The sequence below is a fragment of the Podarcis gaigeae genome (genome assembly GCF_964106915.1).
Source record: "Podarcis gaigeae genome assembly, chromosome: 15".
NCBI lineage: Eukaryota > Metazoa > Chordata > Lepidosauria > Squamata > Lacertidae > Podarcis > Podarcis gaigeae.
The window spans coordinates 39,589,504-39,614,579 of record NC_139692.1 but is presented as its reverse complement, the minus strand read 5'-3'; the positions used below and the strand labels follow the sequence as shown (position 1 = coordinate 39,614,579).

At 48.3% G+C, this 25,076-nt stretch overlaps 1 protein-coding gene across 3 annotated transcripts; it reads left to right on the top strand.

The window, feature by feature from the left end:
* The first annotated feature begins 771 nt into the window (after positions 1-771).
* Positions 772-24,751, top strand: DHRS11 (dehydrogenase/reductase 11). Of its 3 annotated transcripts, XM_083714832.1 has the most exons (7): positions 780-1,128; positions 15,136-15,345; positions 16,703-16,797; positions 17,506-17,635; positions 19,361-19,453; positions 21,110-21,175; positions 22,359-24,751. In XM_083714832.1, exons 1-7 carry the CDS (start codon positions 997-999, stop codon positions 22,398-22,400), a joined length of 768 nt encoding a protein of 255 aa, XP_083570958.1. In that variant the 5' UTR covers positions 780-996; the 3' UTR covers positions 22,401-24,751. The 3 variants fall into 3 exon arrangements, 2 of the variants coding, with proteins under 2 accessions (XP_083570957.1, XP_083570958.1); XR_014558352.1 differs by lacking the exon at positions 22,359-24,751 and having other exon boundaries at positions 772-1,128; positions 18,993-19,453; positions 21,110-21,165; XM_083714831.1 differs by lacking the exons at positions 19,361-19,453; positions 21,110-21,175; positions 22,359-24,751 and having other exon boundaries at positions 772-1,128; positions 17,506-19,124.
* The last annotated feature ends 325 nt before the right edge of the window (positions 24,752-25,076 follow it).

Below are 25,076 nucleotides of genomic sequence, written 5' to 3'. Positions count from 1 at the left end.
AATCTTTGTTGGAAGCCACCCAGAGTGGCTGGGGAAACCCAGCCAGATGGGTGGGGTACAAATAAATTGTTATTATAGACAGGGTTTTCTTCCGTGCCACAGTGGAGTAGGGGGAAATTGAATCCTCAGACCCACTTGCTTCCATGGGGATGTTGGCAGTGTTTAAAATCCTCCCCTCCCCACTTGGTGGTTTAGGTTCCGATCCTAAACATACTTGCAAAAGAGTAAGGCTACTTAATATAGGGGACTTGAACCATGCAAAGGACTGTACTGTAAAATTGCAGGAGTCTTTAGCTGCAATTTTATTGTATTTTATTACAGTGATGGTTACTGTGTGGCATTAAAAAAAAAGTAAGCATATATTTCTTTTATTGAGGATTTAAAAAACTACGAACAACTTGTGGAGAACAAATTACAAGGAAGATCAAGCTATTTTTACAGGAAACCAGAAGGCAGGGCTGAGAGAGAGAGAGAGGCAGTGTTGTCTAGTGGGTAGAGTCTCCAAATCCTTCACCGCACTTCTCCATGAAGTTAATGGGCCAGTTAGGCGCTTTCTCTCAGCCTGACCGACCTCGCAAGCTTGTTGTTTGAGGATGAAGCAAGGATAGGCGTTGGGTGGCCACAGCGGAGCATGGGGCGTCTGTTTGGCAGGGGTGGGCCGGCGGTGGCTTTAGACCAGAGCAGCCTTCACCAACCTGGTGCCCCCCACCCCCCAAAAAAGGACTACGAGCCAGGCTGGGCGCGGGTGTAAAGAGCTTTGCCCGATCTGCCCGGCTTTGCTGCGCGCTCTGGTTCTCTGCGTCTCCAGCAGAGGCTGCCCTCGGCGAAAGAGGCGCGTAATTACGCTCGTCTGTCCCGCCTCTCGGCGGGGATCGTCGCCGGGGTCTTGCGCCTGGGCTGGCGGAGAGGAAGGAGGCGGCGGCCGAGGAGGAGGCGGAGGCTGGCCGGGGAGCCCCGGCGGACGGGCAGCCGGGGCAGCAGGCGGGAGCGTGGGCCATGGAGCGCTGGAAGGGCCGCGTGGCGCTGGTGACGGGCGCCTCGGTGGGCATCGGCGCGGCGGTGGCGCGGGCGCTGGTGCAGCACGGCATGACGGCGGTGGGCTGCGCCCGGAGCGTGGACAAGATCGAGGTAGCCCGGGAAGGGAGGAAAGGAGGAAAGGGGGAAGGGGAGAGAGAGAGCAAGAGGAGGAGTGGGGAAGAGGAGAGGAAAGGAGGAAGGAAAAGGGGATGGAGAGAGAGAGAAAGGAGAGGAGAAAGGGAGGGAAAGAGGAAGGGGAAGAGAAGGAAGGAAGGAAGGAAGGAAGGAAGGAAGGAAGGAAGGAAGGAAGGAAGGAAGGAAGGAAGAGGAAGAGGGGATGGAGAGGGGAAAAGGAAGGAGGAATGGGATAAGGGAAGAGGAGAAAGGGAGAGAGAAGGAAGAACCGGAAAAGAGAGAAAGAACGAAGGACGGGAAAAGGGGAAGGGGAGAAAGAGAAGGAAGAAAAAAAGGAAAGAGAAATGGGAGGGGAGAGAAAAAGAAAGGATGAAAGGAAGAAGAGGAAATGAGAGAAGGAAAGAGAGCAAAAAAATGGGGAGAGAAGAAATGGGAAGTAGGAGAGGAAGAAAAGGAAGGAAAAGAGGGGGAGAAAGGGATGGGGAGAACGGAAGAAAAGAGAGATAGAGGGGGAAAGGGAAAGGAGGCAGGGAGGAGGCGCAAGAAGGGAAATGGATGAAAGGAGGAAGGAAACGGGAAGGGGGAAAATAGGGATAGGAGGAGGGAGAGGCTTAGGAGAAGAGAGGCAACCCAGGGGAGGGAGAAATGGAAGTGGGGGGGGGGGGGAGAGAAGGGATAAGGACACTTTTGGAAAAGGAGAAAAGTAGAAGGAGGATCGGAGATAAGGAAAGAGGGGAAGGTGTGTGGGGAGAAATGGGTGTAGTTATCGCGAAGGGAAGGTATTTTAACCAGGCCTTTTAATAAACTGCAAAACGGTGGATGGAATTGTGTTAAGAAGGGACAGGCTGGGGCGGGGGGCTTAAGGACGGTGGGGATTTTATTTTTGGGGGGTGCGGGCAGTCTTCCTTATTTATTCTCTCAGAAGGGGAAGAAGACTCTAAAGTATGTAGAGGAAACCTCTGCCTGACCTCTCCCCGCCCCCCTTCCTCTCCATCGCCCTCTTTCTCTTCGCTGCTCCCGCATTCATTCATTCATTCCGTAGACAATGCTCAGAACACATGGCGTGGAGGGCGGGCGAGATTCTGCCTGGCTTGGATCTGTTTACTGAGCGGGGACGGGGGGGGGGGCGATGCGTGCGTTGAATTGGTGGATGAGGGGGAGCTGCGTGTAGCAAGGGAGGAGGGCAAGCAGGCGCCGTTGGGGTGCAAAAAGCAGAAAGGGGTGGGTGATCGGGGCGCGAATTTTCCATTAACTGAGCAGATGGGGCAGAATGGAAGGCAAAGGCGTCTCTGCTTGGAAGGGGTTCCCCCACAGCGGCCCTTCTTTCTCCTTTGTTGGGGTGTGTGTGAATGGGTTATAAAGTGCAAAAACAACCCCCCCACACTTTTAGCCTTTTCCAGAAGAAGGTGTTCTCTCTGTGTGGTTTTCTTTAAACTGAAAATGCAATCTCCCAGTGTTAGAAGAGTTTCTCCTCAAAAGGATTGTACATATTGAGTCCTACGGGTCACACCTTTTTTCCTGGTTTCTAAGATGAAGACACCTTTTTATATTGCCGGGCTATATAAAGTCCCGTTTCACTTTTTCCAAAGATCATCTCGACACTGGAAGAATTAGTTTCGGTTGAATGACGCCATTTACTTTTCGCAGAAAGCTTATAGGCATTGCCATTTCCTTAAATCTATCTTATCTGTCTGCCTGTCTGTCCGGAGAGATAGATGGCACGCTTTTGAATTTATTTCAGGCCCCATCAGCACTTAACAGCGTTATCTCACTTTTAAGCAGTCATGGCTTCCTCTCAAGGAATCCTGGCCACTGTAGTGACCACTTAAGGGTGCCAGGTGCATGGCAGAGAATCTGCTTCGCACGCAGAAGGTGGCAGGTTCAATTCCTGGCATATCAAATGAGAAAGACCCCTGGCTGAAGCCCTAGAGCTGCCAGCCAGTGTAGGTAGGAGATGGGGAATTCCACCTGTCCCAGGTGGCATGGTTAACGGTGGAAATTGTAGTCTAGGAGCATCTTCCGGAGGGCCACCCCTGTTCCAGCATTCTTCAAGTTTCCCCAGACATTGTTGGACTGCAACTCCCTTCCTTCTGGGCTGTTGGCTGGCTGTGGACCATGGGAGTTGTAGTCCAGCAATCTGGGGCTCCTGAGGTTCGAAGAACGCTAGCCTCGATTGTGCGGAGGCAGAAGGACTTATTTTGAGCCAGCTCAAAGTGGAAACTAGTGTGCCTGAACGACTCCCAGCCCCCAGCTTCCCATCCTCAGTGGGGCAGACCCAGAGTGTCTTAAAAAGGCTGGAGGAGTCCCTGTTTAGCTGGCGGTTCTGCAATCTCTTGGAAAAATCAGATAGAATCTCTGAGGGCAAAGTGTGCAAAGGAGTCAAAGGTTGCAGGTTTCAAGCAATTGCACTGTTTATTTGCGTTTGGAAGGAGGGAGTAAATATTGGCATTTCCACAGTGTTCTCTCTGTGTGTGCAATACTTTGGGACGGAGGCTCTAAAAAGTTAAATTGGGGAACTCAGTGCCACAAAGTGTGGTGATGGTCCCCAAAGTAAGGTCAGTTTACAGGTTTTTGTTTTGAAACCAGGGATGGGGGACTCCTGGTCCTCCAGATGTTTATGGACTACAACTCCCATCTTTCCTGACCGTTGTGCAGATTGGCTGGGGCTGATGGGGGCTGTAGTCTGACAACACCTGGGAGGCAGTGGGGAAGGTTGATGTCTAGATTGCTTCTGATCTAGGCGACTGGTTTCTCTGTCTGAGCCTCTGTAGCCTCTTGTCACCCTACTCAGTCTGCCCCAGTGGCAGTCTGATCCCGCTGGACTCCCTGAAATTGTGGGTCTCCTTCCCTGCAGAGGTGTTGACTGACACCTTCATTATACAGCTTCCAGCTTTTGACACTTGAGGTGTATATTTTAAGGACCCACCTTGTTTTTGTTGCCATAACTTGTTTTTAGGCTGCTTTACTGTCGTCACCTGCCCCGATTCATGGGAAATTTTTAAGTAGAGGCTGGATGGTCACCTGTCAGGGATTCTTTAGCTGGGATTCCTGCATTGCACAGGGTTGGACTAGATAACCCTAGATGACCCTCGGGTTTCCTTCCAAATCCACAGGTCTATGATTCAGTAATAGGGACGCAGGTGGCGCTGTGGGTTAAAGCCTCAGCGCCTAGGACTTGCTGATCGAAAGGTCGGTGGTTCGAATCCCTGCGGCGGGGTGCGCTCCCGTTGCTCGGTCCCAGCGCCTGTCAACCTAGCAGTTCGAAAGCACCTCCGGGTGCAAGTAGATAAATAGGGACCGCTTACCAGCGGGAAGGTAAACGGCGTTTCTGTGTGCGGCTCTGGCTCGCCAGATGCAGCTTTGTCACACGGGCCACGTGACCCGGAAGTGTCTCCGGACAGCGCTGGCCCCTGGCCTCTTGAGTGAGATGGGCGCACAACCCCAGAGTCTGTCAAGACTGGCCCGTACGGGCAGGGGTACCTTTACCTTTACCTTTACCTTATGATTCAGTAATAATAATGATGGTAATAATTTCACACTACAGATACAGTAACCACCAGTGCATGCATCTTAAGTTAAACATATGTTAATATAAACCCTCCAAACAGGGTATTGGCACAAAACCGATGTCTCAGAAAATGTGCCTCGCCTTACCTGCTTAGAACAAGACGGTACATCCGTTGTAGGTTTAAAGGCTAAAATAAAAATAAGAATAAAAATCGCAATAATTTCAGTGCCTCTCAAATGGAGTGAATGTAGAAGCCGCTTAAAATGCCAGATCCTCGTTGGTATAAAGTTAATGCCACATCCTTTTGCTGCATGTGGCTGCGTGCGATGAGAATGCAGGAGAAAGATTCATGCATATATTTCCACCTTCTGTACAAGATGTGCAGGAGCCCCCTTGGAAACATGGAAATAAAGCTGGTGCTCTCCTTATCAGGTGGTTGTGGCAAGCTCCTCAAACACCAGTATCCGTGTCAATGTAACCAGGCCGATATCCCCAATAAATTGTCAGCAGTTTAAAAGTCGTTTATTAATAACCCAACCCAGGTGGGTGAATGGGTTGCCTGCCGCCAACAACGTGTGTTCAAAATGATTTCCAATATGTTGCCCCTCTTTTCCCAGTGTTCGACATTCTTATGGTCCATTTTTTAAATTATTCTATATGCTTATATCCCACATTTCCTCTAGGGAGCTCAAAGTGGTTCTCCCCCTCCCCCTTTCATCCTCACAACAACCCTGTGGGGTAGAGCAGGTCGAAAGCCCCTAACCATTACATCCCACTGGCCCTTTCATTCTCCCAGCCCAGTGTTCTGTTTGCGGCAGTGTGGTGTAGTGGTTAGAGTGGCAGTCGTGAGGCTTGGTGGGGGGGGGGGAGAGGAGACTTGAAACTGAATCCTGATACCACTGCAAAAAGTCATTGGGTGTCCCATTCACTGTTTTTCAGCTGAACCTACCTTGAAGGGAGGCAGAGTAGAAGCAGAACTGTGCCTTTGGGCTTTCCATGCCCCCGCCTCCACCCCCCCAATCCGTGTGTGCGTGTGTGTATATACACACACACCGTATTTTTTGCTCTATAAGACGCACCAGACCATAAGACACACCTAGTTTTGGGGGGAGGAAAACAAGAAAAAAATATATTCTGAATCTCAGAAGCCAGAACAGCAAGAGGGATCGCTGGGCAGTGAAAGCAGCAATCCCTCTTGCTGTTCTGGCTTCTGGGATAGCTGCGCAGCCTGCATTTGTTCCATAAGAGGCACACATATTTCCCCTTACTTTTTAGGAGGGAAAAAGTGAGTCTTATAGAGCAAAAAATACGGTGTGTGTGTATATGTATGTGTGTGTGTGTGTATATATATATATATATATGCAGGTTTTGGTGTCCTCGGGTGTCTTCCCGTGTAAAAGTTGGGGTGTCTAGGCGACGTTTCGACGAGGTCTCACTCGTCATCTTCAGGCTGGTGCTTTCGGCTTCTTGTTACTGGAACAGAGCGGGATCTCAATGTTTGAGTTCCTATAAATACTGTAGAGGGGGTGTGGTGTCTAGCCTCCAATGTTCTGGGCAGAGAGGAAGTTCCCAGGCTAGTGTGCCTTTTCTTCTTTTGTTCCTTAATTACTTGAGAGATACCTTGAGTGATTTCTTGAGTGATATCCTGAGTACCACTTAGGTGGGTCATTAGGTGTGGATTAGTTGCTAAAGTCTTTGTGTCTTGACCTCTTGAACTTTGTGAAGAGTTTTCCTGAGAAGATGGCTGTATTGCACTTAGTTGTGCTTTGGCTTGGCTTCGTGTATAGGGGCGAGCTGTGGTTTTGTGGCTTGTGTCAGCCAGATCTGTGTAGGGATTGCAGGGGGGTGCAGCATCCGGAGGTGCCACTATGGATTGGCTACTGGATGGTGTCAGTAATTCATCTGTGGAGAGGGTCTGGGTTTGGGTCTGGTGTGGTTGATTGGTGTTGGCGTTCTGTGTGCCTCTGGATCTGGTGTCAGTTTTTGTGGGGAGGGCTAATTTCCAGATGTCTGGCAAGCGGGATGTGTCGTCACGCTTGTTCATGTTGTGAGGGTGTTTCTCTATCTCGATGGCTTCCATGATTATTCTCTTGTGGTGATGTTCCGTGTTAAAGAGCAATTTGGAATCTGCAAAATTAATTTCGTGTCCTGTTTCTTTCATGTGTTGGAAAAGAGAGGAAGTTTTTTCTTCTTTTTTGACGGCATTCTTGTGTTCTGCGATACGTGCATTTATTCGTCTGTTTGTTTGTCCAATGTACGTGGCTGGGCAGACTTTGCAGGGTATTTCATAGATCCCTTGGTTTTCCAACTGGATTTTATCCTTGGGGTTTCTGAGGATATTGGCTATTTTTTGGTTGGTGCAAAAGGCTGTTTTGATATTGTGTTTATGGAGGATTTTGCTAATTTTATCTGTAGTGCCCTTGATATAAGGAAGGAGGGCCATGCCATTGTTTTCTTCTGTGTCTTGGTTTTTGGGGGGTGTTTCCTTTTGGATTAACGTCGCCTAGACACCCCAACTTTTACACGGGAAGACACCCGAGGACACCAAAACCTGCATTCCTGTACCCGTGAAAATCTACGAAAGCAAATATATATATATATATATATATCACACACACACACACACACACACACACAAACATTTCTAATGATCCAAATCTTTTATTATTTTATTCAGATAATATACATTCTTTACAACAAACAACTCCAAAATAAAATCCTTGTCATTATATGGGCAATGGAAAGCAAGCAAGCAAACAAAAACAACCCAGGAGATTGCAAGTGTTTCTACACTGCAGTTGGCTTAGCTTTCGGGAAGGGATGGCGATCCTCTTTCATCCCGAGGGCTGCATTCGATTCTGGACAATCCCCCCAAGGCAAATTCCCCCTTCTAGCTTCTACAACCTGCCACCTTTCTGCATTCTCCTTCAGGATGAGCAAAGGGCATAGAATTATTGAATCATGGAATTGTCGAACTGGAAAGGACCACAAAGATCATCTAGTCCAACCCTGTCTTGCCTAACGTGGAGCTCGAACTCACGACTGAGATTAAGTCTCACTCTCTACTGACTGAGCATGACCAGAACAGCGTTAAAAACTCAGATATATAAGCTAATCGCCAAACGACCCCTTAAAACTAGGTTATGGTCACCACGAAACAATGTCCAGGCGCCATTTGTTTTTGCAGTGAAATTTGTTGTTGCTGCTAGTATTCGTTTCATTTATATCTTAAAGAAAAAAATCTCAAAGCGGTTTACAGCACATTCAACATCAAAGAAAGCGATCCAGAATAAAACAAAGGAAAATATTTCAAATCCTTCTTGAGGCAAGGTTCGGTTTTCGCCATTTTGTGGTTTGCCTCAGGGGCCAAAATGTCTTGGGGCAGCCCTGCAGGAAGGAAAAAACACAAAAAGAGGGTTCTGGCAAGGAGGTTTGGCTTGGGAAGAGTCTGAAGGGCCAGACAGAAAGGCATTTGGCCCTCAGGCCTCAGATACCCCATCTGTACTTGAAAGTGTTTTCTAGGGTAGGGATGACAAAATATCAACTTCACCCACCCTGGGTCTTCACGGACAGCAAGGGCTTCCTGTTTGAGCTGAGATTTGGCCTGCTCCATGAAAAACATTCCTAATTTATTGTGTCCCTTTGACTGTGATTCCTGGCTTTGCCCCTCCAGGCTGCATCCAAACTACGAGCCCTGGGCTCTCTTTTGCAGATACATTGGTAAAGGTAAAGGCAAAGGGACCCCTGACCATTAGGTCCAGTCGTGACCGACTCTGGGGTTGCGGCGCTCATCTCGCTTTACTGGCCGAGGGAGCAGGCGTACAGCCAGCATGACTAAGCTGCTTCTGGCGAACCAGAGCAGCACACGGAAATGCCATTTACCTTCCCGCCGGAGTGGTACCTATTTATCTACTTGCACTTTGATGTGCTTTCGAACTGCTAGGTTGGCAGGAGCAGGGACCGAGCAACGGGTGCTCACCCTGTTGCGGGGATTCGAACTGCCAACCTTCTGATCGGCAAGTCCTAGGCTCTGTGGTTTAACCCACAGCGCCACCCGCATCCCTAGATACAGTGGTGCCCCGGGTTAAATATGCTTCAGGTTACAGACTCCTCTAACCCAGAAATAGTGCTTCAGGTTAAGAACTTTGCTTCAGGATGAGAACAGAAATCGTGCGGCGGTGGTGCAGCGGCAGCGGGAGGCCCCATTAGCTAAAGTGGTGTTTCAGGTTAAGAACAGTTTCAGGTTAAGAACAGACCTCCAGAACGAATTAAGTACTTAACCCGAGGTACCACTGTATATTCTTTTGTAGATATGTTATTGCAGAGGAATGCTATATCTTTCACATGGCGTTGGGCACTCCTGTCTCATAGGTCAGCATCCAGTGTATATTTAGCTCTCAGTGTGCACGCCCAAGTAGACGTGGGCGTTATCAGCCGGTGCTGTAATCCTGTCTTGCAAGGTAATCAACCCTGGGTTGGGACGGGCTTTGGGGGATAAGGTATCTTGCAAAGCCAGGCAGCAAAGAGAGCGATGCTTATCAGTCACTGTCTCTGCGTGGCGTTGGTGTGTCACCCAGGGCTTGAAGGTTGGAAGGTTCAGGACCATCAAAAAAGCAAGTACTTCTTCTTCCTTCTTCTTCGGCGATCACTCATAGCCGAGTAAGATTGTCTTCCATAAACATGGTTGTAACAATGAGTCCGTAAGTGACTGTAGAGACCAATTCTGGATCCACACGTCCTTCCACGGTGGGGACATAGGTTTCCGGGCGGGTTTTGATCACGGTGAGGAATCTTGCCAAGCATGCCTTCCTCTTAGTGCACTTCTCCCTTTTGTCCTTTAGTTCAAGTATCCTCAAAGCCCACAACACCTTTGGTAAAGGCTGTTCTCCAACTGGAGCGCTCACAGGCCAGTGTTTCCCAATTGTTGGTGTTTATACTACATTTTTCAAGATTTGTCTTGAGAGAGTCTTTAAACCTCTTTTGTTGACCACCAGCATTACGCTTTCCATTTTTAAGTTCGGAATAGAGTAGTTGCTTTGGAAGACGATAATCAGGCATCCGAACAACGTGACCAGCCCAACCAAGTTGAGGTTGAAGAATCATTGCTTTGACACTGGTGATCTTTGCTTCTTCCAGTACACTGGCATTATTTCGCCTGTCTTCCCAGGTGATGTGTAAAATTTTTCGGAGACACCACTAATGGCATCTCAGCCTGGATATCTCAGTTGGTCAGAGCATGGGGCTGAGAATGCAGGTTCGATCCCTGTATGGGGCAGCTGCATATTTGGGTTGGACTAGATGACTCTTGAGGTCTTTTCCAATGCTACACTTCTATGTGTCTGATGTTCAATGGGGATGTTCTGCTGGTTTTGTCCCTTGTAGAACTGCAGTGAAACGAAGCCCTCTCTCTGCATGATTGAGAGAGATCTGGGCGTAGACCGAATGTATAATTGACCTCAGCATCTTCTTCCAAATCTGGTTGCTATGAGGAATAGCTGGCGGTGAGGAAGCCTCGCTTCTCTGCCGGAAGCCTCATAAAACAACCTGCCTGTGGGTGTCACCCATTTGTGTACTTTTTCTTTTATTCAAAAGGGGTGTTTGCTTCTCTCTGGAAAACTGGTTTGCAGTCCCAATTGGAATGTCGTATACGGCTCTGTCCACAATCCCACCTTGAAAAAAATCTTTAAAAAGGATGATGCAATGCTGGAAAAGGTGCAGAAAAAGGCAACCAAAATAATCGGCGAGGAAGGGAGGGTTGGAGTGCCCCCTGAGCTCTGGAGAAAGAGCATAAGAACCTCGGAAGGGTCGTGCATATGGGTCAGGCCAAAGCGGAGCCCCCTAACCCAGCATCCTGTTCTCGCTGTGGCCAAGCAGATGCCCTGGAGGGAAAACTCAAAGCAGGTCCTGGGTGCTAGAGCAGCTTCTACCCACTTGGAATCCTCAGCAACTGGTAGACACGCCCCCCAGTTCCCAGGCCACGCCCGTCACTGGCCATAAGTGTGTGGCTGGAAAAGTCCTTGGAATTATGTCTCAGAATTTTGCCTCTTTCTTCCCTGGATGGAAGATAATAATAATAATAATAATAATAATAATAATAATAATAATAATAATTTTTATTTATACCCCGCCCTCCCCAGCCAAGGCCGGGCTCAGGGCAGCTAACAAGCAATAATAAAAACAAGTTGAATGAATACAACTTAAAAACAAGATTAAAATACAACATTAAAATATTGAAACATTAAAATATTAAAATGCAGCCTCGTCACAGGAGGAGAAAGGGAAAAGAAAAAAGAAAGAGGGGGAGGGAATCAAATTGGCTCCAAGCCAAAGGCCAGGCTTTGTCTGTCTGTCTTACAGGCCCTGCAGAAAGAAATCAGATCCCGCAGGGCCCTGGTCTCATGAGGCAGAGCGTTCCACCAGGCCGGAGCCAGTGTTGAAAAGGCCCTGGCTCTGGTTGAAGCTAATCTAACTTCCTTAGGGCCCGGGACCACTAGGATGTTGCTATTTATGGATCTTGAGGCTCTTCGTGAGGCATACCGGGAGAGGCGGTCCTGTAGGTACAAGGGTGTGTGTGCAGAAGCTAGCCTGCTTTGCAAAGATGACATTTGCATCCATCTCTCCACCCACTTTTGCGGCTGGCCCCGCCCACCCCAGCATGCGGCCCCTGGAAAGTTGCCTAGACGGAATGCGGCCCTCAGTCTGAAAAAGTTCCCCGTCTCTGATCGTTTCGCAGCGACATTGGTTATGAACGGGTTACTCTGCCTGCATTGCATTGGCGAGCTTATCCCATCTTCCTAACTTAATGAGTTTGAGGAACCACTCTCTTTTAAAATTTGAGATTATGTTTTCCTTCTCTTTTTCTTCCGGTCCTCAGAGAACCTGGCCAAGGCAGTCTTTGCAGAGATTAGCAAACTCATTTAATAATCTGCAGCTGTTTGGAATCTCGCCTTCAATAAGATTAAACCGGATTAATAATGGGTTTCAATGCCCCCTTCAGGAATTACATTTTCGATGTCAAGGAAATGCATCGTCAGTGAGGCTGAGCATGCTAGTCCTTCTTTTGTTGATGTTCAGCTGAACCTCCAGCTCCTGGGCATTGGGAACCTTGCGTTACAGATAGGCTTGACTGTGCCTAACCGTTCTGGGTAAAAAATGAGACACAGGAAAGCTCTTTATACCAAGTTAGACCACTGGCCCATCTAGCTCCATATTGTCTACACTGGTTGGCAGCAGCTTTCCAGGGTTTCAGCGAGGGGTCTCTCCTAACCCTGCCTGGAGATGCTGGGGATTGCACCTCCTGCATGCAAAGCAGATGCCCTACCATTGAGCTCTTGTCCTTCATCTAAAAATAAGTTAAGATTCTAGTCCTCATGCCAGTCCGGAATCAAATAGGAAAGTAGGGGGCCACCACCTTAGGCCCATTAGCCCATTTAAGCTCTCTATTGTCTACACAGACTCGCAGCAGCTCTTCATGGTTTACTTGGAGATGGCTGGGATTGAACCCAGAACCTTCTGCATGCAAGGCAGATGGCCTACCATAATTTAATTTATTTTTATATATAATTTATAATTTATCTTTATATATAATTTTATAAATAATTTATTTTTTTATACTCCGCCCATCAGACTGGGTTGCTCCAGCTACTCTGGGCAGCTTCCAACAAAATACAGAGGGAAAAGTGGGGTGGGGGGGGATCAAACATTAAAAGCTTCCTGGAACAGGGCTGCCTTTATATGTCTATGAAAAGTTATATAGTTGTTTAACCCTTTGATATCTGCTGGGAGGGCATTCCACAGGGCAGGTGCCACTACCAAGAAGGCCCTCTGCCTGGTTCCCTGTAACTTTAATTCTCACAGTGAAGGAACTGCCAGAAGGCCCTCGGCGCTGGACCTCAGTGTCTGGGCTGACAGATTGGGGTGGAGACACTCCTTCAGGTATACTGGGCCAAGGCAGTTTAGGGCTTTCAAGGTCAGCACCAACACTTTGAATTGTGCTCGGAAACGTACTGGGAGCCAATGTAGATCTTTTAAGACCAGTGCTACATGGTCCCAGCGGCTGCTCCCAGTCACCAGTCTGGCAGCCGCGTTCTGGATTTTGTTGTAATTTCCGAGTCACCTTCAAAGGTAGCCCCATGTTGAGCTCATTACAGTACAGTGGTACCTCGGGTTAAGTACTTAATTCGTTCCGGAGGTCCGTTGTTAACCTGAAACTGTTCGTAACCTGAAGCACCACTTTAGCTAATGGGGCCTCCTGCTGCCGCCGCGCCGCTAGAGCACGATTTCTGTTCTCATCCTGAAGCAAAGTTCTTAACCTGAGGTACTATTTCTGGGTTAGCGGAGTCTGTAACCTGAAGCGTATGTAACCTGAAGCGTATGTAACCTGAGGTACCACTGTAGTCCAAACAAGAGATAACCAAAGCATGCACCACTCTGGCAAGACAGTCTGCAGGCAGGCAGGTAGGGTCTCATCCCTACCTTTAGAACCACAGCCTTTGCCTGTGTGACCCACCACTAGGTTTCCATGCCACCAAAATGCCACTACCCGACATTGCTTTGTGCCATCGATTCCTGACCGTCAAAGTGGCATAGTAAAAACAACAAATTGCTTAGATCTGCTTCTTTATTTTTAGCCTGCCAGCAGTCAAAAACCAGAGCCCATTTCCCAATCAAAGCAGTTTCTCACTTGCTGAGGGGTTCTCTCTCCCCGGCCCCCCTCCCCTCCACCATGTGAATAATTTTTAATTCTCCCCTTCCTTAAATACAATTTGACCGCTACCCTTTGACATCCATCTTCCTTATTCAAATGATGCTCAGAAAAAAAGGCTCTGTCAGTTAGAGCTCAAACCATCGCCTTACCTCGCCTGAGGATTGCGCTCCCCCCCGCCTCTTCTGAAGAGCTTTGATGCTCACCAGAAGGGACACCCCGTCTCTGACCTGTCAGCCCGGGAGACGGTGACAAGCTTCAGGAGAGCGAGGAAACGTCATGTGATGTCTGGATTCCACAGCCTCCAGCAGAGGCACAGAATCCGGTCAACGTGGCACCTCAGAACCTCAGGGCTGATCCCCTTCCCTTTTCTGACGAAACAACAAAAATAACCCAGTGGTTGTTTTGCTGTTAACTGGGGTCAAGGACATCTTTGAAATGTGGGAAGGATCTGTGCAATAATGCCCTGAAACTCTTGCCGGCTGGTTTCATTGAATGACCTTGAACTCTTATTATTGCGATGGGAGAGCGACAAAAACAGACATCCACTTTGTCGTCGACATCGCCATCATCTGCACTCCATGCTCTGGTAACTTTCAGATTGGACTACTGCAATGTGATCCACGTGGGGCTGCCCTTGAAGGCGAGTTGGAAACCTCAGTTGGTTCAAAACACAGCGGCCAGATTGCTGCTTTCAGATCTCATAGAAAAGCTCTGTTTGAAAACAGCTGCACTGATGGCCAGTTTGCTTCTGGGGCCAACACAAGGTGCTCATAGTGTTTCAAGCCCTAAATGACTCAGGCCCCAAATACCTGAAAGACTGCCTCCTTCCCTACAGACCTTCCTGGGAGCTAAGACTGGCAGGGGGTGCCCTCTTTGTTGTTCAACCACCCTCACAAGCTCAGGGGGTGGTGACCCAGGACAGGGTCTTCTCTGTGGCAGCCCCTAAATTGCGGAACTCCTTCCTCACAGAGTTGCGTCTTCATTGCACAGCTTCCGGCGAACACTGAAGACGCACCTCTTTATAACAGTGACACTTGAGGTGTATATATTTAGGGTGCCACCTTATTTCTGTAATTTTAAGTTGTGAAGCCTTCCTATAGCTAGTGCTCAGGGGTGTGTTCCAAGATGGTGCACTAACCCTGAGGAAGCTTTCATGCGCCATCCATGAGGCACTTCCTCCCTTCCCTGTGTCAGCTCCGGGCTGGAACTGAGGAGAGTCAAGGTCAAAGGCAGCCTGTCTGGGAGAAACTTTGATATCTTCTGAGTTGTCACCTGAGGCAGTGATGGCTGCCTGGCTTGTGATTGAGCAAATTGAGGCGGGGGGAGGGAAAGGTCAACCAATTCCCCTTCTTTTTTTCATACGTTGTTTTCATCCCAGAATCTCTCTTTCTGTCAACTCCTTTTCTTGCCTTTGCTTGTCTTGCTGCCATGGCCTTGTTCGATCACCCTTAGTCAATCTTTGGCCCTCTGGGTGTTCTTACGACTCCCATCAAACCTTGCAGCGGACATGGGTAGTGGTCAGCCATGATGATACCTGTGGTCCAGGGTTTCCCAAGCTTGGGTCTTCAGCTGTTTTTGGACTACAATTCCCATCATCCCCTGACCACTGGTACTACTAGCTAGGGATGATGGGAGCCATAGTCCAAAAAGAGATGGAGACCCAAGTTTGGAAAACGTTGCATGGTCCATCAACATCTGGAGGGCTCTTGATCTTCCACCTCTGCCTTTATCAATTCCATTCTGAACTCTTCACTTATGTCTCTTCTAGAAATTGGCTGCTGAGTGTCAGAGTGCTGGCTACCCGGGCACCCTCATCCCCTACAAGTGTGACCTCTCTGTTGAAGAAGAGATCCTCTCCATGTTTTCTGCCATCAAGACCCTCCACCAGGGAGTTGATGTCTGTATCAACAACGCTGGCTTGGCCCGGCCAGAGCCCTTGCTCTCTGGCAGGACCGAGGGTTGGAGGACGATGATTGACGTGAGTAGAGACCAATCCAATCTGTGGTTGTTGCTTTTTTTTAAGTGGGTTTGTTGGGTGAGAACCCCTGTTGTCACTTTTCTCTCCCTGGCCCAGATCAGCACCCACCGTCCTGCGCCTTGAGAGGCAGAAATATAGAAAGTGCAAACACATTGCTTTTCCAAGGCACCTGTATGAATGTCAATCCCAATAGAACTCACCTGAGCCTTCCAGAGCCCATAGAGTTGAAAGAGGAAGTGGGGAAAGAGTGCCATTCTTCCAACTTCCTCCACCAGCTCTATGTGCTTTTCAAGGGAGAGAAGGGTAGCCACCCGCAAGGGAGCAGGGCCTGATGGTGGTGAAAACTTTGCAGAGTGAAAACTTTGCAAAGATGCTGAGGTGTTATCTCTTGCTATGCAGGAGTTAAAGACCAAGCAGTCATTCAGATTCACTGTGCAGTTAACTTACAGTACAATATGTAACCCGCCTTGAGTCCCATCCAGGAAAAAGGTGGGGTATAAATTAATTAATAAATTAATTAATAATAGTAGTAGTAGTAGTAATAATAATAATAATAATAATAATAATAATACAATGGGATACATGTCTACTGTAAAATCTCTTTATGTTTAATGGAGCTTACTTCTAGGTAAGTGGATACAGGATTGCAGCCTAGACTTTGGCCGTGGGAGGAAGCAGGATCTTTGTGTCTTTAATGGCTCAGTGGCAGGCAGAAATTCACCAGGTTAGAAATGCCTTTTCTAATAGGGAAATACCGTTATGGGGAAAATTTCCCCTGTTCACATTCAGTCCGATATTTTATTATGCTGGTGACCACTGATTTATTTTGGTGACCTGCAAAAGACGGCACACATTCATATACGACACAGAGCACATGTGCAAATTCTGCAAATCGTTTGAGAGGGGTTGGAGGGCCCAATCCACACATGATGTACCAGGCCCAGAAGATCCTTTGGGCAACCGTGTTTGGGGAGTTAATTTTCATCAGGATCAAGGCATATGCCAAGGGAATGTTAAAAAGCCTTCATGCCTGCATCTCCCGGCGCTGATCTTTATCAACCACCCAAGCAATTATTTAAAACAATAAGAAGGGGGGGAAAACACCTTGGTTCACAACTACAACCCTCAATTAACTTACACATCTAGTTTTCACTCTAAGGTATTCCAGCAAAACAGCTAAACCTTATCAGTTCCTAGGTTTGCAAATGTTAAAAAAACAAACCACCCCAGTATTAAAATTATAAAAGCTGGCAATGGAAAGTAATAGCACGGTGTTTCCCTAGCCTCAAGAACACTTACCAAAATGCAAAAGCCTCAACTAATTTCTAGATGGCGTTGGGCTTCCCCTGCCTTTCAGGTGAACGTGATGGCTGTGAGCATCTGCACCCGGGAGGCCTATCAGTCCATGAAGGAGCGAAGCATCGATGATGGCCATATTATTAACATTAACAGGTAGGTGAAAGCAAAGCGAAGGGATGCCGCAATAGCAATGCCCTTGAGTTAAGTTTTCATGCAAGACGTCTGAAGAGGTTTAGACTAGCTTACCCAGATGCTGGTGTATTTATAGTTTATTGGTGGCTTTATTTTTTTAATGTATTAAATAGTTGTTTCAGCTGCTTTTGCCAATAATTTTATTGTTTTCTTCTTTTTGTCAAGTGTTTGATTTTTTGGTTTTTTTTTTCTTTTTACACTTAAGCAGTACAGTGGTACCTTGTTTTGCAAACAGTCTGGCTTGCATATGTTTTGGATTATAAACACGTCAAACCCGGAAGTGCGTGTCCCGGTTTGCAAACTTTTTCAGGATTACAACCCATTTTTTTTGGATTACAAACAAATATTTTTTGGAGACCCCATTGGCAAAAGCGCGCCTTGGGTTACAACCTGTTTTGGTTTACAAACAGACCTCTGGAACAGATTATGGTTGTAAACCAAGTTACCACTGTATATAAATTGTAGGGGGGAAAGATAAATAAATGTGTGAATTACAGTGGCTAAGCTAAATGCTATCAAGTTCAGGGCTTGTTTGCCAAACAGGGAGGCCCAATAAGCCAGAAATTTTGCACACCAGTTTATAAAGTCATAACTTTCTGTAGAGTTTGACTCTGTTGTTCTGCATCAAGGAATTTTATTTTATTCCCCACTTTCTGGGTTCCCTTCCAGCATGAATGGCCACAGCGTGGTCCCTCAGTCCGTTGTGCATTTTTACAGCGCCACAAAATACGCCGTCACGGCGCTGACCGAAGGGCTGAGGCAGGAGCTCAGGGAAGCGAAGACGCACATACGTGCCACGGTGAGTTTAGCTTATGCCCGCTCTGGGTTTGCCAACCTTTACTTGGCGCATCAGAGTCGGTGCCGTGGCGTCAGTGGCGCAAACGATGTGAGACAAAATGGCTGCCGTGGGCGAGGGCATAGCACAAAATGGCATCTGGGCTGGAGGGCGCAATACAAAATGGCCACCGCATCTGAAAGAGCAGGGGAAGGGCCACAAAACAGTGCAAACACACTCCTTTCTCCCCAGAATCAGTGGCCCCATGAATGGTGAGGGGAAGACGCCCTCCAGTGGTGTGAATGGCCGCTCTCTTTGCCTGAGATCTTGGGAGAGCCACTGCCCATCAGAGTAGTCAACACTGCACTAAATGGAGCCAATGGTCTGACCTGTGGCCCTCCAGATCTTCTTTTGTCTCTGACCATTGACCACGCTGGCTGGGGCTGATGAGAATGGGCTTACATCTGAAGGTCACAGGCTCCCCATCTCCCTGCTCGACGTCACTTGAGAGGAGATGGTCACATCAGAGCTCAGCAAAGTCAGAATGAATCCTTGCTGGACATTTCCTGACTCAGGAATGCAAAAAAAAGATGCTTTATACTGAGTCAGACCGTTGGTCAGGCATAGGCAAACTCACCCCTCCAGCTGTTTTGGGACTACAGCTCCCATCATCCCTAGCTAACAGGACCAGCGGTCAGGGATGATGGGAACTGTAGTCCCAAAACATCTGGAGGGCCGAGTTTGCCTATGCCTGCCGTTGGTCCATCCAGCTCAGTAATGACCATGTCAGTGGACGGAAAATCTTTGGCCCCTTCAGAGCTTGTTGGACTACAACTCCCATCATCCCTGACCAGCGGCCATGTTGGCAGCAGCTAATGGGAGAGAGGCCTACAGGTCCCCATCCTTGGACTACAGGGACTGGTAGTGGCTCTCTGGGGTTTCAGACGGGTCTCTCTGGAGATTCTGGGGATTGAACCTTGGACCTCTACCACTCAGCTCTAAAAATAAAATAAGATGCTAGTCCTCATGCTGGTGCTGAATTAAACAGGAAAGCAGGAAGATGCTTTATCCCAAGGAAGACCACTGGTCCATCTTGCTTAGTATTGTCTACACTGACTGGCAGCAGCTCTCCAGGACTTCCGGCAGAGGACATTCCCTACCTGAAGATGCTTGTGGTAGAACCTGAGACCTTCTGCATGGAAAGCACACACTCTGCCCCTGAGCTCTTCCCCTAAAAATGGAGCAGGTTTCCAGTCCTCATGGTTCTGTTTAAAGAATATCCCCGCAAACTGCCTTCTACATCGGTCCACCTAGCTCAGTGTTGCCTACACTGACTGACAGGGGCTCAGACCAGCACTTTCTCTCCCAACCCTACCTGCAGATGCTGGAGACTGAACCTGAGACCTTTTGCATGCAAAGCAGATGCTGTACCACTGAGCCGCTCCTCCTTGACCTACGGCAGATTACAGAGCCCCAGCATCTGCCGCGTTGCTGTTCAGCAGCCAGACCTAATCTGCAGTTATTTTTCTCATCAGTGCATCTGATCTGTTCCTTTGGATTGTGTTTGGGGTTGCTCTATCCATTAGACCTCAAGTGATCAGTAAGGGCTGTCTTCTTGGAAATGCTGCTACAAAACCGGCCAATCATGTCCCCCCATATCTTTTGCTCTGTAATGAAAAGAGGAGTTAGCAAATCCCATTAGGGCGCTGTGTTTTTGTTTGTTTGTTCCTTCTCTTTCTCTTTCCTTAGTGTATCTCTCCGGGACTGGTAGAAACTGGATTTGCTTTTAAACTCCATGATAATGACCCTGAGAGAGCAGCAGCGACATACGAGAGCATTAGGGTAGGTGGCTGAGCGCATGAATGCACTCAGGGGAAGCAGATGAATTGCACATGTTCAAATAATTTTGGTCTACGTGAAGAGCCTGTTCTTTTCTGTGCACTGAGATGCCTCTTAGCACTTTTGGCGGGGGTGGGAGAAGCGATTTATTCATTTACTCACATTCCACCTTTTGTGCAAGGAGCGCAAGGTAGTTCTCCTCCTCCTCCTTGTTTATTATTTTATTTTATTTCCTCACAGCAACCCTGCAAAGTAGTTTAGGCTGAGAGTGAGCAGCTGGCCCAAGTTCATCCAGTGAGAGTTAGTCTGCCACACTAACCACTACACCACACTGCCTCAATCTTCATCTGTTGTTGTTACAAGAAGAAGGACCTGCCTGCTGGATCAGGCCAAAGGCCCATCTTGATTCCTGCATTGCAGGGGGTTGGACTAGATGACCCTTGTGTCCCTTCCAACTCTACAATTATAAGATTCTATGATTCTAGCCCAGCATCTTGTTTTTACAGTGGCCAAGCTATTTACTTGCTTCTTTATTTACTGCGGGACGCGGGTGGCGCTGTGGGTTAAACCACAGAGCCTAGGGCTTGCCGATCAGAAGGTTGGCGGTTCGAATCCCTGAGATGGGGTGAGCTCCCGTTGCTCGGTCCCAGCTCCTGCCAACCTAGCTGTTCGAAAGCACGTCAAAGTGCAAGTAGATAAATAGGTACCACTCCAGCGGGAAGGTAAACGGGAAGGTAATGGTGTTTCCGTGCGCTGCTCTGGTTCACCAGAAGCGGCTTAGTCATGCTGGCCACATGATCTGGAAGCTGTACGCCGGCTCCCTTGGCCAGTAAAGCGAGACGAGCACCGCAACCCCAGAGTCGGCCACGACTGGACCTAATGGTCAGGGGTCCCTTTACCTTCACTTTATTTACTGCATTTATATCTCACCTTTTTCTCCAAGGAGCTCAAGGTGGCATACATGGTTCTTCCCTTCCTCATTTAATCCCCACCACAACCCTGTGAGGTAGGTTAGGCTGAGGCAGTGACCAGCCCATGGTCATCCAGTGAGCTTCACGGCTAGGAGTCCAAATCTAGGACTCTTAACAATTATGCCACACTGGCTCAATCTATGATCTGTTGCTGTTGTTACATAAAAGAACTTGGCTGCTGGATCGACCCAAAGGCCCATCTGGACCAGCGACCTGCTTTCACAGAGGCCAGCCACATGCCCCAAAGTGAAACCTGCAAGCTGGGCCTGAGTTCAAGAGCAACTCTTCCCCACCTGCAATTCCCGGCAAATGGTATCAGATGCCTCCTGGCTCCTCCAGGGGAGGAGGTAGAACATCGCTCTCATGGCTTGGTAGCTGTGGATGGCCTTGTCCTCCATGGTTTTGTCCCTTCTCAACCACAAGGTGAAGTGACGGCCACTTGCATGACTTCAAATATGAAATATACAAATTCATGAAGGATAAAGGCTCTTGTGGGCTACTTATGATGCCAGCAAACGGGCCACCCTGTAAGAAGCAGGAGACATTGTGGGTTAGCAGTCTTTCGAAAGTGAGGGCCCAAAATCGTGAAGTGTATGAGCTTAGCAAGAAGTCTTTGAGGGTTCAGGCACTCCGAGGCCTGCTGCAACCAAACTAATTCTCATTTCTTCATTTCCCTCTCTCCTTCCAGTGTCTAAAAGCAGAAGATATGGCCAACGCCGTCATATATGTGCTCAGTGCTCCACCTCACGTGCAGGTCAGTCGAAAAACCAGCGCAACCCCTTCAATTCAAGGAGAAGAAGAAAGGAAGGCTCCTTTCCTGTTGACTAGGCCTCTGCATCAGTTGGTTGTGCTGGAAAGGCCAGAGATGCAGGGGTTATCTTTCCCTTAGCTCGATGCATTCCTCAGGCTAGTGGCTGGCGCTATGACAACCAGCCCTTGTCTCCTTTGCCCAGGGGATGGGGAAGAACCATAGAATTGTAGAGTTGCAAGGGAGGGTGATCTAGTCCAGCCCCCTGCAATGCAGGGATCTTGCCCGCAGCTTGCCAGAGGATTCTGTGTGTGGACCTCAGGCTAGTGCAGGAAAGCTTTGGCCTTCCACGTGTTGCTGAGCTACAGCAAGAATGGGATCAAGGGAGCTGTGGTTCAGAGGGCCAAAGTTTCCCTACATCTGGTCTAAGGTAGGCAGTGCTCAAAACTGTGTCAAAACACACACACACTGATTGTGGCAACTGAGATTTCTTTCTTGTGTCAGAACCAGGGAATCTGTGGCTCTCTAGATGCCACTGGGCTCCAGTTCCCATGAACCTGGATTGATTGAGTGAAAAAACTTGTATGACGCTTAACTGTAAATGCAACCCAAAGCATTTTACAAAACACACATGGAATATACCAACATGAAATTACCAATTCACGTCAACATTAAAAACATCATCTGGAGCTGATGGAGATTGGAGACAAAAATGTTTGAAAGGCTGCAGCTTCCCGACCCCTGATCTGAATAAAAAGGTCTTCATCGGTCAACAGAAGACCATTAGAAAGGGAGCGAAAGAAGGTTCCGGAACGTAGCAGCAGGCCTTGAGAAAGCCCTTTCTTGAGTTCCTGTCAAATGAGCCTCAGATATTAGCACAACAGAGAGAGGGGTGGTGGTATTCAGAGTCCTCGTGCCTGGTTCATGGTCCAGCAAGAGGTTATTTTTGGGTTCACTGGAAATTCCTTCCATCCTCCGGCAGAATCCATTTTCCTGGGACTATGAGACACTTCACAGAAAGCGTGGTGTGGTGCCGTTTCTTGAAGGTTTCTAGAGAGAATGCAACATAACCCCCAGATAGATGTACCAGTGAACACACACACTTGGAGTCTCCTTAAAATTCCTAAAGCGTTTTGTTCTGTTTCAGTTCCACAGCACTTTGGCTGACATGTGCCATTGTCTCTTCTAGATTGGTGACATTCAGATGCGGCCTACCGAGCAGGTCTCATAGCAAACGGAAGAGGATTCACTGCTGGTGCGGCATAGCAGGGGGTATGGCGCGCCACTGATCCGCTCAGGGTTTTCCTTCTGTGACGTTTTAAGTGCTGCAATAGGAAGAATTGATCCTCCCTCTCCCCCATTACTCTCCCATTTTGAGCTGACGTCAGCTGAGCAGAAACTCAAAATGGAAAGGCACTGTTGATTGCGGAAGTCTTCTCCACCGTGCTCCACCTCATGCGGAAGTAACAGAGAAGCCGATCCCAGAATCCAACCTCAACTGACTTCAGGGGTGTGGGAGCTTAGGATGTCCAAGACGGCCTAGCTGGCTTTTGATGAATGACTTACCAGCTTCCCTCCATTGCTGAATTGCTGCCAATGTCACACTTCCCCGTAAATGCCACGTGGAGCATTCTTTCCTCATTGCTCTTTGCTACCACCCCAAACTCTCGAAACAAGCCTCGGTTTCTGCCTCTCTCTCCAATTCGTCTCTGATGAGCCCTGCAACAACAATTCCCCCTTTGGAACTGCAGGTGCTGAGGATTCGCCTTAATATCCATTTGGCTAGAAAGATGCTTGAGCCAGGAGTCGCCTTTTTCTGCCACAGAACGACTCTGTTTCCCACCGCCATTTTAGCTGTTGCGACTTCCTTTCCAGAACAGAATCCTGGGAAGTGTAGTTTGGAGAAAGGGGTAATGGTGCTGTTAGCGACCTCTTAACAATTCCCCAATCACAAATGTACGCTACCCAGGGTTCCTAGGGAAGATGGGGGATGGCTATTAAACCAAATTGTCTGTGGTGAGGCTAAACCTCCTTCAAGGCCAGTCTTTGCCAACCTGGTGCACTTCAGCTGCTTTGGACTACAACTCCCATCAGCCCCAGCTGTCGTTCAAAGGAGCTGGAAATGCACCCAGTTTGTGAAGGCTGCTCTGGCCAGTCATGGGTGCCCGCACCACATTTTATGAACAGCAAAGTAATACAACAATTTGTTGTATTCGGTTCATGTAAAATGTTGGGTTGAACCACAGAGCCTAGGGCTTGCCGATCAGAAGGTCGGCGGTTTGAATCCCTGTGACGGGGTGAGCTCCTGTTGCTCGGTCCCAGCTCCTGCCAACCTAGCAGTTCAAAAGCACGTCAAAGTGCAAGTAGATAAATAGGTACCACTCCGGCAGGAAGGTAAACTGTGTTTCTGTGCACTGCTGTGGTTTGCCAGAAGCGGCTTAGTCATGCTGGCCACATGACCCAGCGAGATGAGCGCCGCAACCCCAGAGTCGTCCGCGACTGGACCTAACGGTCAGGGGTCCCTTTACCTTTATCTAAAATGTTGGTGTGTGTGTGTGGAACAAATACATTTTTATAGAGAGAAGTGTGTATGTTTATGTGTAGTGCAAGGGCACCTCATTGCAACTACCCACCTTTTTAAAACACAACAACCCTGCCTGGTTGTGCATTCCAGGAGAGGAATAGCGTACGAGACAGAGGAGACTTCCAGCTGCCTGATTCAGCCAATCTCAAAGAACAGTGATGGAGATGGGCAGCTGGTAGCTGCCTCATGGGGCCACCAACTTAGATGATTTAGGTAACATTTGCAGAAGATGAACCTACACTCATGGAGCCTCCCGGTGTAGCGGTAGTCTACCTCTTAATAGCAGTTGCTGTGGGGCAACAACAGGAGAAGGAGGTTGCCTTCAGGCTCTGCTTGGAGTATCTGGCTGACCAGTGTCAGAAACAGGATGTTGGGCAAGGCAGGCTTTTGATCCGATTTAGCAGGACTCCTCTTACATTTTGCCCACCTCTGTCTGATGCTTTAATCCCAAAGACACACAATAGGGAATAAACCCTGCTGAGCACAATAAGACTTCCTTTGGAGTAAAAACGCTGTTAAGGCTCCGGATTCTGTTTGACTTGTTTAATTCCACAGAACCACTTCTCCCCCTTGAATTACCAACCTTATTTAGAACCATAGAATTGTAGAGTTAGAAGGGACCACAAGGATCATTTCACCCCACCCTTTCTCCAAAACAGTCCAATGTGTTCTGCAGAGGTACTGTTTATTACGTGGGCTGCCTCACGCTGCCAGTTGCCTTGGGGCAAATTTTCTGAACAAGGGTTTTCCTAAGCCAGACTCTTGGCTATATTTCTGCCGCCTGTTCAAATCTCCCTTAGGGTGGGCTCATTTGGAATCAGCTGGACAGAACAGCTGGGATTCTAGCACTGCAATGGCAAAAATAAAAAATAAAGGAAGAATTCTGTGTGTGTGTTTTAAAAATCCCTCGAGTGATGACAGTGATGCAGAAAACGCTCCAACCTATCAGTATGTTCTTTAACTGTGAATTGTAAAATAAAAACAAAGGGGAAAACTGTTTCTGATCTGTACTTCTTTTAAAGAAAAATACGAATTTAATGATAAACATGAAAGATGGATGGGGAATCGCAAGCCCGCCCTTCCGTACCAGGGAGGCAGAAAGCCCCAGGTTCAATCCCTGGCATCCCGCAAGTAGGGATGGGAAAGACCCCTATCTGAAACCCTAGCAAGCTGCTGCTGCTGCCGGTCAGTGTAGGCAACGCTGACACACACCCGGGGCTTGCTTCTACATAAGCCAGGCATCTTTCTACGCTCCTTGACGCAGCTAAATGGCTTGGCCAGCAGGTGGCGCTGCGGAACAAGCACGACGCTCTCTCTCACCCA

Excerpts from the sequence above, each read along its gene's own strand:
- DHRS11 (XM_083714831.1), top strand. The coding sequence starts at position 997 with ATGGAGCGCTGGAAGGGCCGCGTGGCGCTGGTGACGGGCGCCTCGGTG. Across the intron at positions 1,129-15,135 it reads GGAGCGTGGACAAGATCGAG|AAATTGGCTGCTGAGTGTCA; the intron begins GTAGCCCGGGAA and ends TGTCTCTTCTAG. Across the intron at positions 15,346-16,702 it reads GTTGGAGGACGATGATTGAC|GTGAACGTGATGGCTGTGAG; the intron begins GTGAGTAGAGAC and ends CCTGCCTTTCAG.